General features: G+C 34.9%; 1 protein-coding gene and 1 long non-coding RNA gene across 4 annotated transcripts; one reads left to right on the top strand and one right to left on the bottom strand.

Annotated features, from left to right (window-relative positions):
- The first annotated feature begins 7,514 nt into the window (after window positions 1-7,514).
- LOC118681223 (uncharacterized) lies at window positions 7,515-9,471 on the top strand. The gene is made up of 2 exons (XR_004976907.2): window positions 7,515-7,855; window positions 7,950-9,471. It is a non-coding gene; the product is annotated as an uncharacterized lncRNA (long non-coding RNA).
- On the bottom strand, window positions 9,462-12,862 carry TM9SF4 (transmembrane 9 superfamily protein member 4). Of its 3 annotated transcripts, none has more exons than XM_014241152.3 (11): window positions 12,710-12,862; window positions 12,152-12,546; window positions 11,935-12,093; window positions 11,769-11,880; window positions 11,531-11,696; window positions 11,268-11,471; window positions 10,551-10,740; window positions 10,269-10,496; window positions 10,031-10,214; window positions 9,827-9,965; window positions 9,462-9,767 (listed from the first exon to the last, which is right to left on the bottom strand). In XM_014241152.3, exons 1-11 carry the CDS (start codon window positions 12,734-12,736, stop codon window positions 9,667-9,669), a joined length of 1,905 nt encoding a protein of 634 aa, XP_014096627.1. In that variant the 5' UTR covers window positions 12,737-12,862; the 3' UTR covers window positions 9,462-9,666. The 3 variants fall into 3 exon arrangements, with proteins under 3 accessions (XP_014096627.1, XP_036220826.1, XP_036220827.1); XM_036364933.2 differs by having other exon boundaries at window positions 12,696-12,837; XM_036364934.2 differs by having other exon boundaries at window positions 12,602-12,727.
- Window positions 12,863-14,152: the final 1,290 nt, after the last annotated feature.

Raw genomic sequence — 14,152 nt, 5'->3', positions numbered from 1 at the left:
ACACCCCATGGAAGGAGGCTTTGTATCCAGACCCTCTAAATACCTCCTCCATGAGCAAATCTTGGAGCACGGTGAGCTCCTCCGACCCCAGCACCTCCGCCGGGTAGTTCAGCGGCAGCACAGCCACACGAATGCCTTTGAGGGCATCCGCATACTTGCGCTGTCCCTCCACTACCCGGGGGGATTTGGGGCGGAGCGGTGGCCACCAGTCGCCTGTGCAACGTTGCCCCTCTGCCGCTTGGTGTTGGGACGCTCCTGCGGCGTCATTTGTCCGCTTTTCCGCCTCGATTGCTGCCATTGCGCTTCTTAATGGCCGCGGTATTACCACCCTTTTGGTTTCCTGAAGCCGGGGAAGTGCTGTCACCTCTCCCCCTGTTCCGCGCTAGGTTTTCGGCTTCCTCCGGAGTTCTTCCCTCCTGGAGGTTCCTCAGGTACCACTTTAGGCTGGCACCGCTCATGCCCTTTCTTCTGGGATCGTCTTGTCCTCCCGGACATCCCGTTGCGACTCCTCTGCATCCGAGCAGTTGCTCCTGCTCGAGAGAGTCTCCGTGGGGTTCTCTTTTTCCGCAGCGGCCGCAGTTGAAGTCGCCTGCTGAACGCCGCCGCACGAGGGCATGTCATCATCGTCATCCCTGGCATGCTCCTCGAACAGCGCTCGAGTGGCGAAAGGGCGTCCAGGAAGCTGAACTTACGTTTAGCCCCTGATTCGGCCTTACCTGCACCGCTGCTTATGTCGTTACCATTGTCCAAAGTCGTCTGCTGTTGTTGTTGCCGAGTACCGTTTGTTGTTGTTGTGGTTTTGGTTTTTGTTGTTCTGTTGTTCATCTTGTTCGTACGACCCTTGGCTCGACAAGGCGAGCCGTCGTTAAGGGGAACAGAGAGTCCGCCGCGCCAGAGCCCCTTGACGCGGTAAGGCCACCGTTACTTCCCAATGCGGCCCGATGTTGGGAAGGCTCCGTTAGAATACAGCCGAATTTACCTCCTGGCTGCAAATCATCCAATGGGCACGGGAGTCGCATAACACCCTGGATAAGGAAGTGGCAGCTCTTGGTTGTCGTACGCATACGGCTCCTGACAATCAGTGTGAGGGCGCAAGCACCACTCGCACCAGTTGGGAGATGCCGAGAATGCCTTGCGACTTAAGCCAATGCACCACGGCAAGGTGCCTGCCATTCGCCGAGGTATACAATATGAAAAAACACAAAATGAGTTAAAACGTTTAGTAATATTATCGAATTTGTTAACTTTTTTAATTATACGCATTTTGTAAAAAATAAACACAAAAAACTGAAAAGGGGACACTGCAATATTTTAAAATGGGAGCAGTGACGTTGCTACAATCACTCAAACAATAAATCAATCTCTAGCGCTGGTAAACAAAATTAACTTTTTTTGACGGTCCTCAAATCAGGGAAGAAAAAATCAGCATGCATTGAATTTATTTGGGTTGTGCAATTTTTTTAGGACATTCAACACATTGAGCAGCTCATGTTACACCTCCAGAGACGAGGATATAACATGAGCATCAAGATACACTTCCTCTTCAGTCATTTAGACAGCTTCCCAGAAAATTTAGGTGACTTAAGCGAAGAACAAGGAGAATGCTTTCATCAGGATATTCGCACAATGAAAAGGTCGTTAGAATGCAAATATGATGACTGATTACTGCTGGAGCATTCAAAACAAGACTGGTATTTCTACTCATGCAAAAAAAGCAAATAAAAGAGTAATATTTATAGTATTAGTATTTTTCATGTTAAGTAAGAGCCATATATTTTTTAATTCTTAAATTGTAGTATTTTTGGTTAAAAATGTGATATGTTCGTATTTCGAAAACTAGAGTTGCTAGATAATAACTGACTATAGATTTGGGATCAGCGTGGCAAAATCATACATAATCGGGTTAGAAACTTCATGAAACAAAAGTATTTTTTCCCAGTGCTATACGCTCTTATACGTTAGGAATGAAATAATCAAGATGACCTTACGTAGAAATTGTTATCAAGGGATGAGTTTGTTCTTAACCAAACATTGAAATATTATTATGTTAATTAAATATTCGATTGTTAATAAATTTAAATAAAATCGAATAGTATTGTACAATTTTTAAATTTTACTTATCTGTAACTGTAAGCGCTAGAACTAACAAATTATGATAAAAAACTGTAATTTAGTAGACTGTATCGAAGTATGGAAGATCATCTGCAGTTTTTGAAAAGAAAGCGCTGTCCCACCCACCGTAAGTTTCATGTACATATCTTACAAACCACTCAAATTTTATCAAGCAAACCTACCGAGGAAAAGTTTTTTAGCACCTCCATACATAATGTGAAAATGGGTGAAATCGGGTAGTAACCACGTCCACCCCCATATAACGGCTATGCTGAAACCTACTAAAAGTGCGATAACTCACCACATAAATTCGTCAACAGCAACAAATTTCACAATTGGTCTAAAAATTGGACAATGAACTTCGTACCGCCAACCTTTATAATATGTCGAATATGTCACTGTCAATTATTATGTAAGATATCTTATATATCTTTGCAAAATTAAGTGAACTTATTATATTCAGGGGATGTTGTTGAGTCCGATAGTTGTCAGAATCAGAATTGAAACCGATAAAAAAAATACGTTTAGCACTCGAGGACTTCCGCGGTAAAGCCATTTATTATTTATGCAGTATTTTTTTTTTCTTTGATATTAATTCAAGTTACACTTTTTGAACGTGGCGACCGATAAGAAAAAAAATTATTTAAATGAGAAGTTAATATTGTTATTCAGGAATTTTTATCATTAAAACCATAGATTTATGGTAACTGAAATAAAAAACATAACTTTGAGACTTGATATCCTCTAAATATCTGAATGGTGGTCCCAAATTTTGTTGTGGATTCTTGTGGATCCTTATTCATTTTCAAACAAATTTTTCCGGAAGGAAAGTTGTCAATCGCTCTGATTTTATCATCGAAGTTGATGTTAAAATCGCTAGCCGAGATTGGTGGAAATTTATTACCAATAATAATCCGATTGAAAAACATAGTTTCAATTGTATTGTTCGATGCAAATGAGATACTGTTTCAAAATGTGGGGTAGCTATTTACCCAAATAATATTAATGTTACTAATTTTATGGCTCCGAATATTGCATAATTTATTTTTATTAATTAAATTCCATATTTTTATTTGCCATTAAAAAAATTGTATCTTAAATATAATTATTTTTGAATCACGCTGCTGTCTCTTCAATTAATTTGTTCCGCTTGAGATATGCGAAAATACGCCTAAAGGTATGCAAACATTTTGCGCTTAATTTGTGATCGTGTTATGTTTATTTCCGTTACGGAATTTCTTGATTCAGTCCCCCGAAAGAAGCTATGCCATAGCTTGAAAATTTAGTAGGTGTCGTTAATTTAGATATTGTAACGGATTTCTCGATAAATCGTCTACCTTGTAACTCACTCTTGAGTTCGAACACTGGATTGTAATTCCAACAAATTAGCACTTATTTATCGTTATTCGAGTTTACAACTTACTGTTTATAGCTTAATTGCTCATTACACGGCAACAACTCTAACTAGAACTGTGTGTGCTGCACAATCTGGTAGCCCTTATATAGTAGATTTTTAACTGTCTTTTGTAATTTGCTGTCTATTTGCTTCTAGTCTAGTCGATTCGATTTTCTTCTATCATCCGGTGTTCCAATTGAGTTACAATCATATCAAGAATTGAATCTCGAGTCAGCTATAAGTCAAGGGATGTATCAGGTTAACGCCAGGTTAAAAGACGGGATGGGGGACATAAAAGCACGCATACATATTGACGCAGATTTTTGCGAGCTTTGTTGCCACTTCTGTCCCTTTTTTCTGTGTTTTGTAGGTTTGCAGTTCAATTTATGATTTAGAGCTTTTGCCATCGTCGCGAAAAGACGCTTGTAGCAAGGAGATGTGTAAGGCGTTTGCTTTTATGGATGAAACGGCTTAGCTTATTGCATGAGCGTCAGCGTTCATGAATGAAAATGTTGTATTTGTGTAATTTACTACAAATTTAGGATTTGTCAATTTGGCTGCCATATTGATTTCTGACGCTGCTCATGCTATTTGAGACAATTATTGTTTTTGTATAACAATGTTTGTATTTTTCCTATTGGCTGACATACTTACATTGGTACGCTTATATGTATGTATTACTTATTTTGCAAGGTCATACACATATTTTTACATACATACTTACATAAAGAGCAATGCGCGCACACGTATTTATTTATAAGTGATAATATCGAAAATTCTATTCCTCCATGTGTACATAGCAGAGAATGCAAATGAACTCCATATTGATGTACATATGTACATACATAAATTATTAATTTTATAACAATCGCAATTAGAAATTTATAAAAAAGGAGAATGCATTTTTTTGCATAATCTTTCGCATTTTATCATGATGCATTTGTCCCAAAAAATCATATTTTATCAATTTTTCATCAGAAAACTCGTTTATATGACAAACAAGTAAGGAAGGACTATGTTCGGATGTAACCGAACATTTTATACTCTCGCAAAGTCAAATGGTATACTCGTTTGAGATTTCTTTGTGGATTGACTGATATTTTCGGTAGAAGGTCAACTATAGGCTTGAACAGTTTTGGTTTGATTTAGAAAAATTTTGGTCACAAGGTGTTATATTTTAAACGTATTATTCACGCAAAGTTTTTCTCCGATATAATCATTATTGCTTGATATGTATAGTGGAAAGTGAAAGAATCAGATGGAATTGAAAATGGTGTTATATGGGAAATAGGCGTGGTTGTAGTCCGACTTCGCCCATTTCCGCACTATAACATATGAAAAGAATGTTATGCACCGAATTTGGTTGAAATCGGTTAAGCAGATCCCAAGATATGGGTTTTCACCTAAAAGTGGGCGGTGCCACGCCCGATGACGAATTTGGAATGCGGTTCCTATAAAGTCATCTTATACCACCCCAGAGATAAAATTTAATGTCTCTGGCGTGTTTAGTGCTTGGTTTATCGCGCTTTTAATATTTTTTAACAGAATCGTTATATGGGGAGTGGGCAGGCTTGTCACCCGTGTACCAAGTTTCATGAAGATATTTCGATTTTTACTCAAGTTACTACTTGCACGGACGGACGGACAGACGGACGGACGGACAGACTGTCACCCGGATTTTAACTCGTCTCTTCATCCTGATCATTTATATATATATCCTTATATCTAACTCGATTAGTTTTAGGTGATACAAACAACGGTTAAGTGAACAAAACTATTATACTCTGTAGCAACAAGTTGCGGGAGTATAAAAATAATCACGCATATTTGAAGTGGCATTTTTTGTTTAAAGTATTTCATTTTTCACTTTATGTTGCTAGATACGTATTTCAGCTAGAGAACGTTGTTATAAATTCTCATTTCTGTTAAATAGCAGCGAATACCACAGAAAATGGTGAATTCCGTGCTCGAAATATTTCAGCTCTGTTAGACGTCCAATCGAGCGATACAAAATTCAATTTGCACCTTCTCGTTCTTCTAAGTTCTCTGGTTCAACAATCTAATAAAGCCAAAAGAGATTATAAGCTGTCAAATGTATTGTGTTTGTTTTCTTCTTGGTGAAGTTATTATTAGTTAAATATTAATAAAAACATAATATAAAATATTAATAAAAGCATTGAAACAAAAAAAAAAACAATAATAATAATAAATATTAAAGATATGGAAGAAAAAAAATGTTCTTTCGTCTTGCACAATTTTATAAATGAAATGAATGACAGCATAAACACGAAATGTATTGCAGAGAACATCAATAAATCAATAGCTCTATTTCTATGTAAGTTTTATTTATTTTATCAGTTAATTTTTTCATTTAGTCCGTTCATAGTGCAAAACTCACTTAAATTCTATATTTAACATTGGTTCAAATCCCTTTATTCATACAAAAATAAAATGGTAACATGGTGCGCTTTTACATTGGGACTCAAAAGAGTCTCAAACCAGTTTATTGTGGGAGAGGGGACGACGAGGAAAGACGAAGGGACCGTGTCACTTTTGTTCGGGTGGCACGCTTTGTGTTTTTGTTCGTAACAGCTAGCTGCTACCCTTTTCAGCATTCCTTTTCACTTTCAAATCCTTTGAATGGTTGCAAGAGCGCTCGGTTTCAAATGAATTCGATCGCAAATTTGAATTCTGTTATCTATTTTTTGTATGTAATATGCAAATATGTATGCATAGAATAATAGAAATATTTTCAAAAATTGTAAATAAGGAGAAAATTAAGATATAGATTATGGAGTAAAGAAATTATGAATTTTTAATACGGAGTAAAGAAATTATGAGTTTTTAATACTTAAAGATTAGGAAATTCCTATTATAAATTTGGCCTTGAAAATATTAGTAGCGGATATTCAATACATTCTTGTGGATTAGGGAATTCCCGTCTTTAGTATTTCTTTGAAACTATTTAGCGGGTAGGTTCTTGTATTATGCATATTGTTCTACCATATTCATGGTAATTCATTGCAAGCAAAATGTGTGACCATCATCTCAACATACAAATGAAATACGCAGCACGCAGTGTTGCGCAGTCGAACCCCACAAATATTTACGAAAATTTTGTGAAAAGGAATGCAGAAATTTTTGAAAAAAATGAGACTCTTTTGAGTCCCAATGTAAAAGTACACATGCAAATAAAAGATAAGTGTTACCAAAATTTTGCAAATAAATAAAAATAAATAGCAAAAACGGACTATACCGTCAATACAAAATCCATAATCGTGTGATGAGTAATGCAAACTCTTTCAGAATTTTCTTTTTCTTGGTAAATCCCAGTGTTGAACCGACCAGAGTTAATCTTTAAAAGCGCGGCCGAAGCCGCCAATGCAGAAATAAATTCTATGCGAAAAACTAATAATATGTTACTTATTTCCGGTTATTGGGGTATTATCTGTTTTTTCCTTTGTGTTCCATTGTAAAATGTATAGATAAGGTAACACTGATTATTTGTATGAGTGCAACTCTTTTGTTAGTGTGCTTTTACATTGGGACTCTTTTGACCCTCGTTATCGGCAAATTCTCTTTTGGTGTCGCTCTGTGCACTCACACGAGCAAAAAGAGTCCAGCAACTTAAATCGAGTTTTATATGTGCGGTTCAACTGCGCAACACTTAGAGCGTGTTGCATATTTCATTTGTATGTTGGGATGATGATCTCACATTTTGCTTGCAATGAATTACCATGAATATGGTAGAACAATATGCATAATACCTACCAACTTAATAGTTTCAAGGAAATACTTAAGTCGGGAATTCCCTAATCCACCATAATGTATTGAATACCCGCTACTAATATTTTCAAGGCCAAATTTATAACAGGAATTTCCTAATCTTTAAATATTAAAATCCCATATTTTTTTTACTCCATATTTTTTTCAATTTATTATAAAACATCCTTGAGTTAGTTACAATTCTTATTTTAAATAAAATGATATTCGAACTAATTTCTTTGCGGTTATGCGGTATGCTATTAAAAATTAAAATTGAATTTTGAGTATCTTAATGTTCTCCTTAATAACAATTTTTCAAAATATTTCTATTATTCTATGAATATGTTACGAATAAGAACACTAAGCGTGCCACCCGAAGACGAGTGGCTCGGTCCCTTCGTCTTTCCTCGTCGTTATTGTGTGACTAAAAATAATTTGGTCTTTGTATAATCCTACAAGTAACAAAAGAATCAGCTGTTTTCCTATGTGTGTAACACAGCTGACATCACCTGCTCGAAATCTGCCTTTTTTGACAGAGATGTAAATAAAAGAAATGTAGTTTAAACACTTTTTTGTGAACAGGTATTTATAATTGAAAACATTAATGAAAACTTTCAAAGATATTTTCAAAACAAAAGCTTATTGCGTTCATGTTTATTTCAATGCGTGCTGAAAGGAGTTCGATGCAAAAGAACTATGAACACCCCGGTGTTGCACCGATCAGTCGTCGCGAATTTTTTATAATCCGTTCCCACGACAGTTGGGTCTACGTAAACGGAACGGACCCAGATTTTATACTGTCAAGAACTGTCAACTCGGCAGAATTCTGCCCCTACAACAACAACAACAATTAATTATAATCACCCTGGTTTCGGACCGACCAGGGTTATTTTTTTTAAGCGCGACCGAAAGACGCCAGTGCAGAAAGGGGATACCACGCGAAAGAATATGTGCAAAGTGTGTAATATTTTATAAACTCATTTTAAAAAAAAAAAAAAAATAGTATTTCATGATTTAAAAAAAATATATATTTATTTTCGGGGCCTCCTTCGTTGGGGGACCTAAGCTATACATATACCAAAGAATTGAACAATTGTTAAATATTGAATAAAAGTTATTAATGTGCCATTTAGTATAAAATAAATGTGTAGAAACAAATTATTGAAGTGTTAGTGGATAAAGTAAAAAAGTAGTTTAAATAGTAGAATTTTTTAACTTTAAGTGCAGATATCTGAAAAAATATCACCAACCATATATTATTTCTTAATCTGGTGAACCTCCTCTATACTTACACCCAAATTTTAACTCGGGGATGTTATTCTAAAATTTACCCATCTCATTTGAACTTCCAACAGCACTAATATCATGAATATAGAGATTTGTGTTAGTTAGATTGATTTTAATATAAATATTTCGGATATAAAATTAAGTGTTTATATGACCTATAGTATAAGTAAACAAAATACCAAATATGATTGTAACTCTTTCACATTTCGTCGAATAAGGAATGGTGAATTAATAATATGCAACATTTTGTAATATTAAGTTTTGCCTACATTTGAACGCATTTTTATCGCTGCAAATTGTCAGATTATAAGATGTTCGGTTACATCTGACATTAGCCCTTGTTTTAATATAAAGTTTTGCCAGCGCCTGAAAGTATTTCCATAGCATTGATCTTTGAAAATTTAGAGAATAAAATATGTGGTTACACCGGATCTTCTTCTTTGTTTTCATTTTAACTTTTCTTTTAGCATCTGCAGTTGAAAATTATTATCCAGGGTGCGGTCGAGATGGTAATCACGACAGCAGTGTTGCAAATTTGTCAAAGTATCACGTTCTGCGTGAATTTTTGGCAACACTTGCAATATCCACGTTCTGCTGTCATTTTTTGCACGCAATTTATGCAAATAATCGGCAACACTAAATTTTTTTCTACACATCAGCAGAGTATCAGCAAATATGCAACCCAGTAACTGTACTGCTGCAATTATTACGTAGCTCGAACGCACTCCCATTCCATTCCATTTTCGTTCTAGTTTCGGTCATTTGATATTTTACATATACATATATTTTATGCAGCCAAGGTGCTCAATATCACAATGCCAACCAAAATTATTGAGCATATACGCATAAAAACGATTTGACTTATTATAATACTTACAAATATGGAAATAAATATTTGCAATTAAATTAAATTAACCATTTTTTCATTACTGCTTAGTGAAATAAATATAAGAAGGATACAATTAATCAAATCCTAGCATAATAGTCAACTAAATTTAAATATACACTAATAGTCATAAATTAATTTTTAATTCGAAACATATATCTTTTATATGTCGACTACAAATCTATAATTATTTTTTTACATTCAATAAGCGGTTGAAAAATCAATCGATTTTAACTGCCCCGTATATTTTTCGAATAAAGCTATAAGCGGAAAAAAATCCAATTGTTCCGGTCAGCAGCCAAAATGTTAGTACCATAATACCTGAAATTATGCATAAAGTTATCAATAAATTATTTTTACAATAATGGCTAGGTGCGCACCTGTATAACTTAGGTATAAGAGCGTAGGAATAAATTCAGTAATTTCCAGTTTAGTAAAAAAATAGAAAACACTGTAAAATAACACATATACAGCTGAACCACCAGAAACGATAAAGCTTCGCCACCACCAGCGGTAATCCTAATATAGAATATATATTAATATCTTGGTTTGGCTTTAATTGATTTTTTATGAAAATGCATTACCTCTCCACATAATTGAAAATATGTCATAACAATTGATATTTGGCCACAGCTCACAACTAAGATACAAAATACGAGAAAGAGAAAACCGAACAAATAATAGAACTGATTTTGCCAAATAGCAGTGAAAACGAAAAACAATTCAATGAAAACCGCTCCGAAAGGTAAAATTCCAGCCATTAATGTACTGAAATATAATAATTAAACTGTGAAATTTGATATAAGTAAAAGTGATATTTACCTAAGCACAACATTCATGTACCAGTGCTGTGTGGGCACTTGTCTTGGTATCATATTGGTCCGGACAGGATGTTGATATGGCTGCTTTCGATAGCCAAAGTAGTAGCCTAAATACACCAAAGGAACTGATATTCCAAACCACAAAAGCAGTAACGAAATCATTGTAGTGAATGGAACCGCGCCACTTGAATGTTTGTCCCATATAAAAAAATTTAGTATAAACCCGGTTCTATAGAGAAAAAGTGTTTTCAAGTATAAAATATAGTTTTTATACAAAATATACCCAAAAACAATTCCAGGGTATAAAGTAGCTGTTAGAAACGCCGAACGTTTCCATTCTCGTCCTTTCATAGTTTTATAAAGACGTGCAGCAAAGTATCCAGCAATTGTTCCCATGAAAACGTACATAAAAATGCCTGAAGTCATTAAAGCTCCTCGGGAAGACGGTGACAACATCCCAAGCATAGCGAAAACTACAAAAAAATTATAACTTGTACTGTTTTTAATTTAAAACAAACTACGAACAAAGGATTAGAGAACATTGATAAATACAAGCAACTTAACTCCCAATGAAATTTTCATTTCGAAAAATTAGTGGCTTGAAAAGCACATAACTTGTGGTCTTAAAAGCACTGCTAGTGTGAGAGAATATCTTTATTCTCTCTTGACCTGACAAAAAGCTTTTCAATTGGTCAGTCATTTAGTGCCAATAAGATATATTTCGTTACCACGAAAGTCATGTAGATGGGTGTTCCAAGTAATTACCCCAGCAAAAATTTGATTGAACATAGGATAGGATTATCTACATAGTCATCATCCAAATAACAAGGGTTCTTGTTTTTAAACACATGTTAATTGGATATAATATCTGGAGTAATCATCAGCAAATGATAAAAAAAATTGAGCATGAACAAAATAGCAAACTTCTGTGAGCCGATACTATTGTAGATATTATATAGGAAGGCAAAGGATTAATATAGTAGAAAAAAACTGAACTTACATATTGTTATTAATGCCATGAAAAATATCTGTATTCCGCTGCCGATAACTGCAGAAAACAGACGCGTATTTCTAGGAGGACGAAAGACGTCACCATGCACTAATTTCCATCCCGTTTCCTCTAGCGTGTCCTCTATGTTGTCATCAGTGTTGTAGCGTGCGATATCTCGACGAAGAGTCCGTATCATAATCATAGTTAATATACCTACAAACAATCATACAATATTTTCCAAAATTTAAATTAAATTATAATTTTCTGTAAACCTGAAAGGAAAAATACGACCACGAGCGAGTTGATAATGCTAAACCAATGAATTTGAACGTCTTTCATTCCAAGGTATATGTCCCATCTAGAAGCCCAGCTAACTTTGGATTCCTTCCATTCCACAGAATAAGTAAAATACAATTTCGTATTTGAAATCGGATTTACCTAAAATAAATATAAATAATTACATATGTAGTTGTTATATAAAATTGAAAATTTTTATGGATCAAAAATTACCGATTGTGGTCTTGCATTATCCGGAAAATTACAAGAATCACCCTCGAATTTTATGTCTTTATAATTGACTGAAGCGGTCTCAACTTCAAAACCAACTACGCGGTATTTGCCTCTACATCAAACAATGATTAACAGGTAATCAATGACAACGAAAAACCAAACTTACTTTGTGTGCATATGGTATGATATAATAAATTTTAGGTGATTGTTAATATATATATTTTCACCCTCAATTTGACCCAAACGATACCCATGCTCGTAAGTTATTTCATTGAGATTATTAACATTTGAGATTCTAGTAGCTACAGGCAAGTTATCAACCAGTCTAAAATAAATAGTTTTAAGAGTTAAAATATTGGTATATTATAGTAAGGTTAACATACAAATGAACGAAATACTCATGACGTATCCTCTCTGCAACTATGGCTGATTGATCTTTGTTCCAATTCATGGGTTGATCCTTTTTGTGACATAGTAACTTACAATTAATGTTTTCAGCCATACGCACTTCATAAGGTGTATTTACTATACGATCGCCGCGAAGAACTTCACCTAAATTTTCTGATTTATATATTAAAGTACCATTTTTAGGCAAGCAGAATTGAAGTGAGTAATACTGGTAAGGCAATTGAGTTCGACTACTTGTCATTTTAACAGCTTTAACATCGATTTTTTGACCCATAGAAAATTCGACGGGCGCAACACCCGGCACATAAAAACATTCTCCAAATGATAGCGAAACCAGAATCAGCAAGAATCGCACGAAAAAGATTTGACACTAAAACAATGTTAAATAAAATAAAATCCCAAGAAAAATACATTTTAATGTTTACATCACATATATAAAACAATGCATTTAAGGTGTCATCTGTAACATATATTTTATTTTTGTCGACTAAAAACAATTCCTATAATTGTCAAAGTTACTTTATGCTAAATACCCTCATATCAGCGATGAATAAATCCATTTGGAAAGCCTTTCTCAAATTGAATCCTAAACTTTCTTCTCTTCGTATCCAATCCTTGGTCTAAAAACCGTATGCACTCAAATTCTTCTTCGACATAAACATTCACAATGGATAATTCGCCAGTGCGCGTTCACACATGAAAACTTTTATTCCCCAAATTCGTTGTTTCATTGTTGGCAAAATCACATTTCAAATAGCACCATATTTTTGAAATTTGAATCATGTGGACGGATCCAGGAAGTTCTCCAGATTTAGAATTATAGTTTTCAAAATATTTGTGTTTAAAGTTTAAAAATTGTAAAACTAATACAACATACTTTGCATACATTTTTCAACTAATATATCTAAATTAGATTGTATTAAAATAAATCCATAATATGGGTTGGGAAAACTTTAGTATAACGTCCCACGCTTTCGGGGATAAAATGGGTATGGGCGGATAGAGGAGATCCTCCAGATCAAGAATATATATAGATATAGCCGCGGGAAACTTATAGTTTTCCAGATATTTAGGTTTAAAGTTCAAAATTTCGTCTATTTAAAGTACGCATTTTTCCCATTTCGAATGAGTTATACACTTATATTTTCCACTTTTATATCGACTAACACTTCACTAATTCGTTTGTACACATTTATTTTACATTATATAGTGCAAAAATAGTTTAATTCAATAATTAAATTATTGTTAAATTCTATTAATTCTGACAATAACAAAAGGGTTGCAAAATTTCAAATAACCAGTGTTACCTTATCGACATCTTTTGTAATTGAACTGAAAGAAATTAAAACAGACAATACCCCAAATACAGGAATCCAAAACCTAGAGAAATAAACTATTACAAAGCATTGATGTTAAGTATTATGTTATACCCTCTATGACAATATTACTTTTTCAAAAAAAATAACCCTTGCCGGTCCAACACCGGGGTGTATCAAAATAATTTTCGCGCAGAACTTCTTTTTGCGTTGGCGGCCCTCGGCCGCGTTTGAAAAAAATAACCCTGGTCGGTCCAACACCGGGGTGTATCAAGGTTTTTTTGCGCAGAACTCCTTTTTGGGTTGGCGGCCTTCGGCCGCGCTTCAAAAAAATAACCCTGGTCGATCCAACACCGGGGTGGATCAAGGTTTTTTTGCGCAGAACTCCTTATTGCGTTGGCGGCCTTCGGCCGCGCTTCAAAAAAATAACCCTGGTCGATCCAACACCGGGGTGGATCAAGGTTTTTTTGGGCAGAACTTATTTTTGCGTTGGCGGCCTTCGGCCGCGCTTCAAAAAAAATAACCCTGGTCGATCCAACACCGGTGTGTATCATAGTTTTTACGCGCAGAAATTCTGTTTGCGTTGTTTCCTGTATCTAGGGTACAATCTCTCTGTTTATTTTATTTTTCTTCGTTTACCAAATATATTAGTATGGCAAC

Source organism: Bactrocera oleae, chromosome 3 (genome assembly GCF_042242935.1).
Source record: "Bactrocera oleae isolate idBacOlea1 chromosome 3, idBacOlea1, whole genome shotgun sequence".
NCBI classification, from domain to species: domain Eukaryota; kingdom Metazoa; phylum Arthropoda; class Insecta; order Diptera; family Tephritidae; genus Bactrocera; species Bactrocera oleae.
The sequence above is the reverse complement of the archived record's forward strand: the minus strand, read 5'-3'. Positions and strand labels throughout refer to the sequence as shown.

What these genes read in the sequence shown, in the direction of transcription:
- TM9SF4 (XM_014241152.3), bottom strand. Translation starts at nt 12,736, where the DNA reads ATGGATTTATTCATCGCTGATATGAGG. An exon ending in TCATACCATATGCACACAAA is followed by an intron (nt 11,881 to 11,934) that starts GTAAGTTTGGTT and finishes TGTTTGATGTAG; the next exon opens with AGGCAAATACCGCGTAGTTG. An exon ending in CTTATACCTAAGTTATACAG is followed by an intron (nt 9,768 to 9,826) that starts GTGCGCACCTAG and finishes GCATAATTTCAG; the next exon opens with GTATTATGGTACTAACATTT.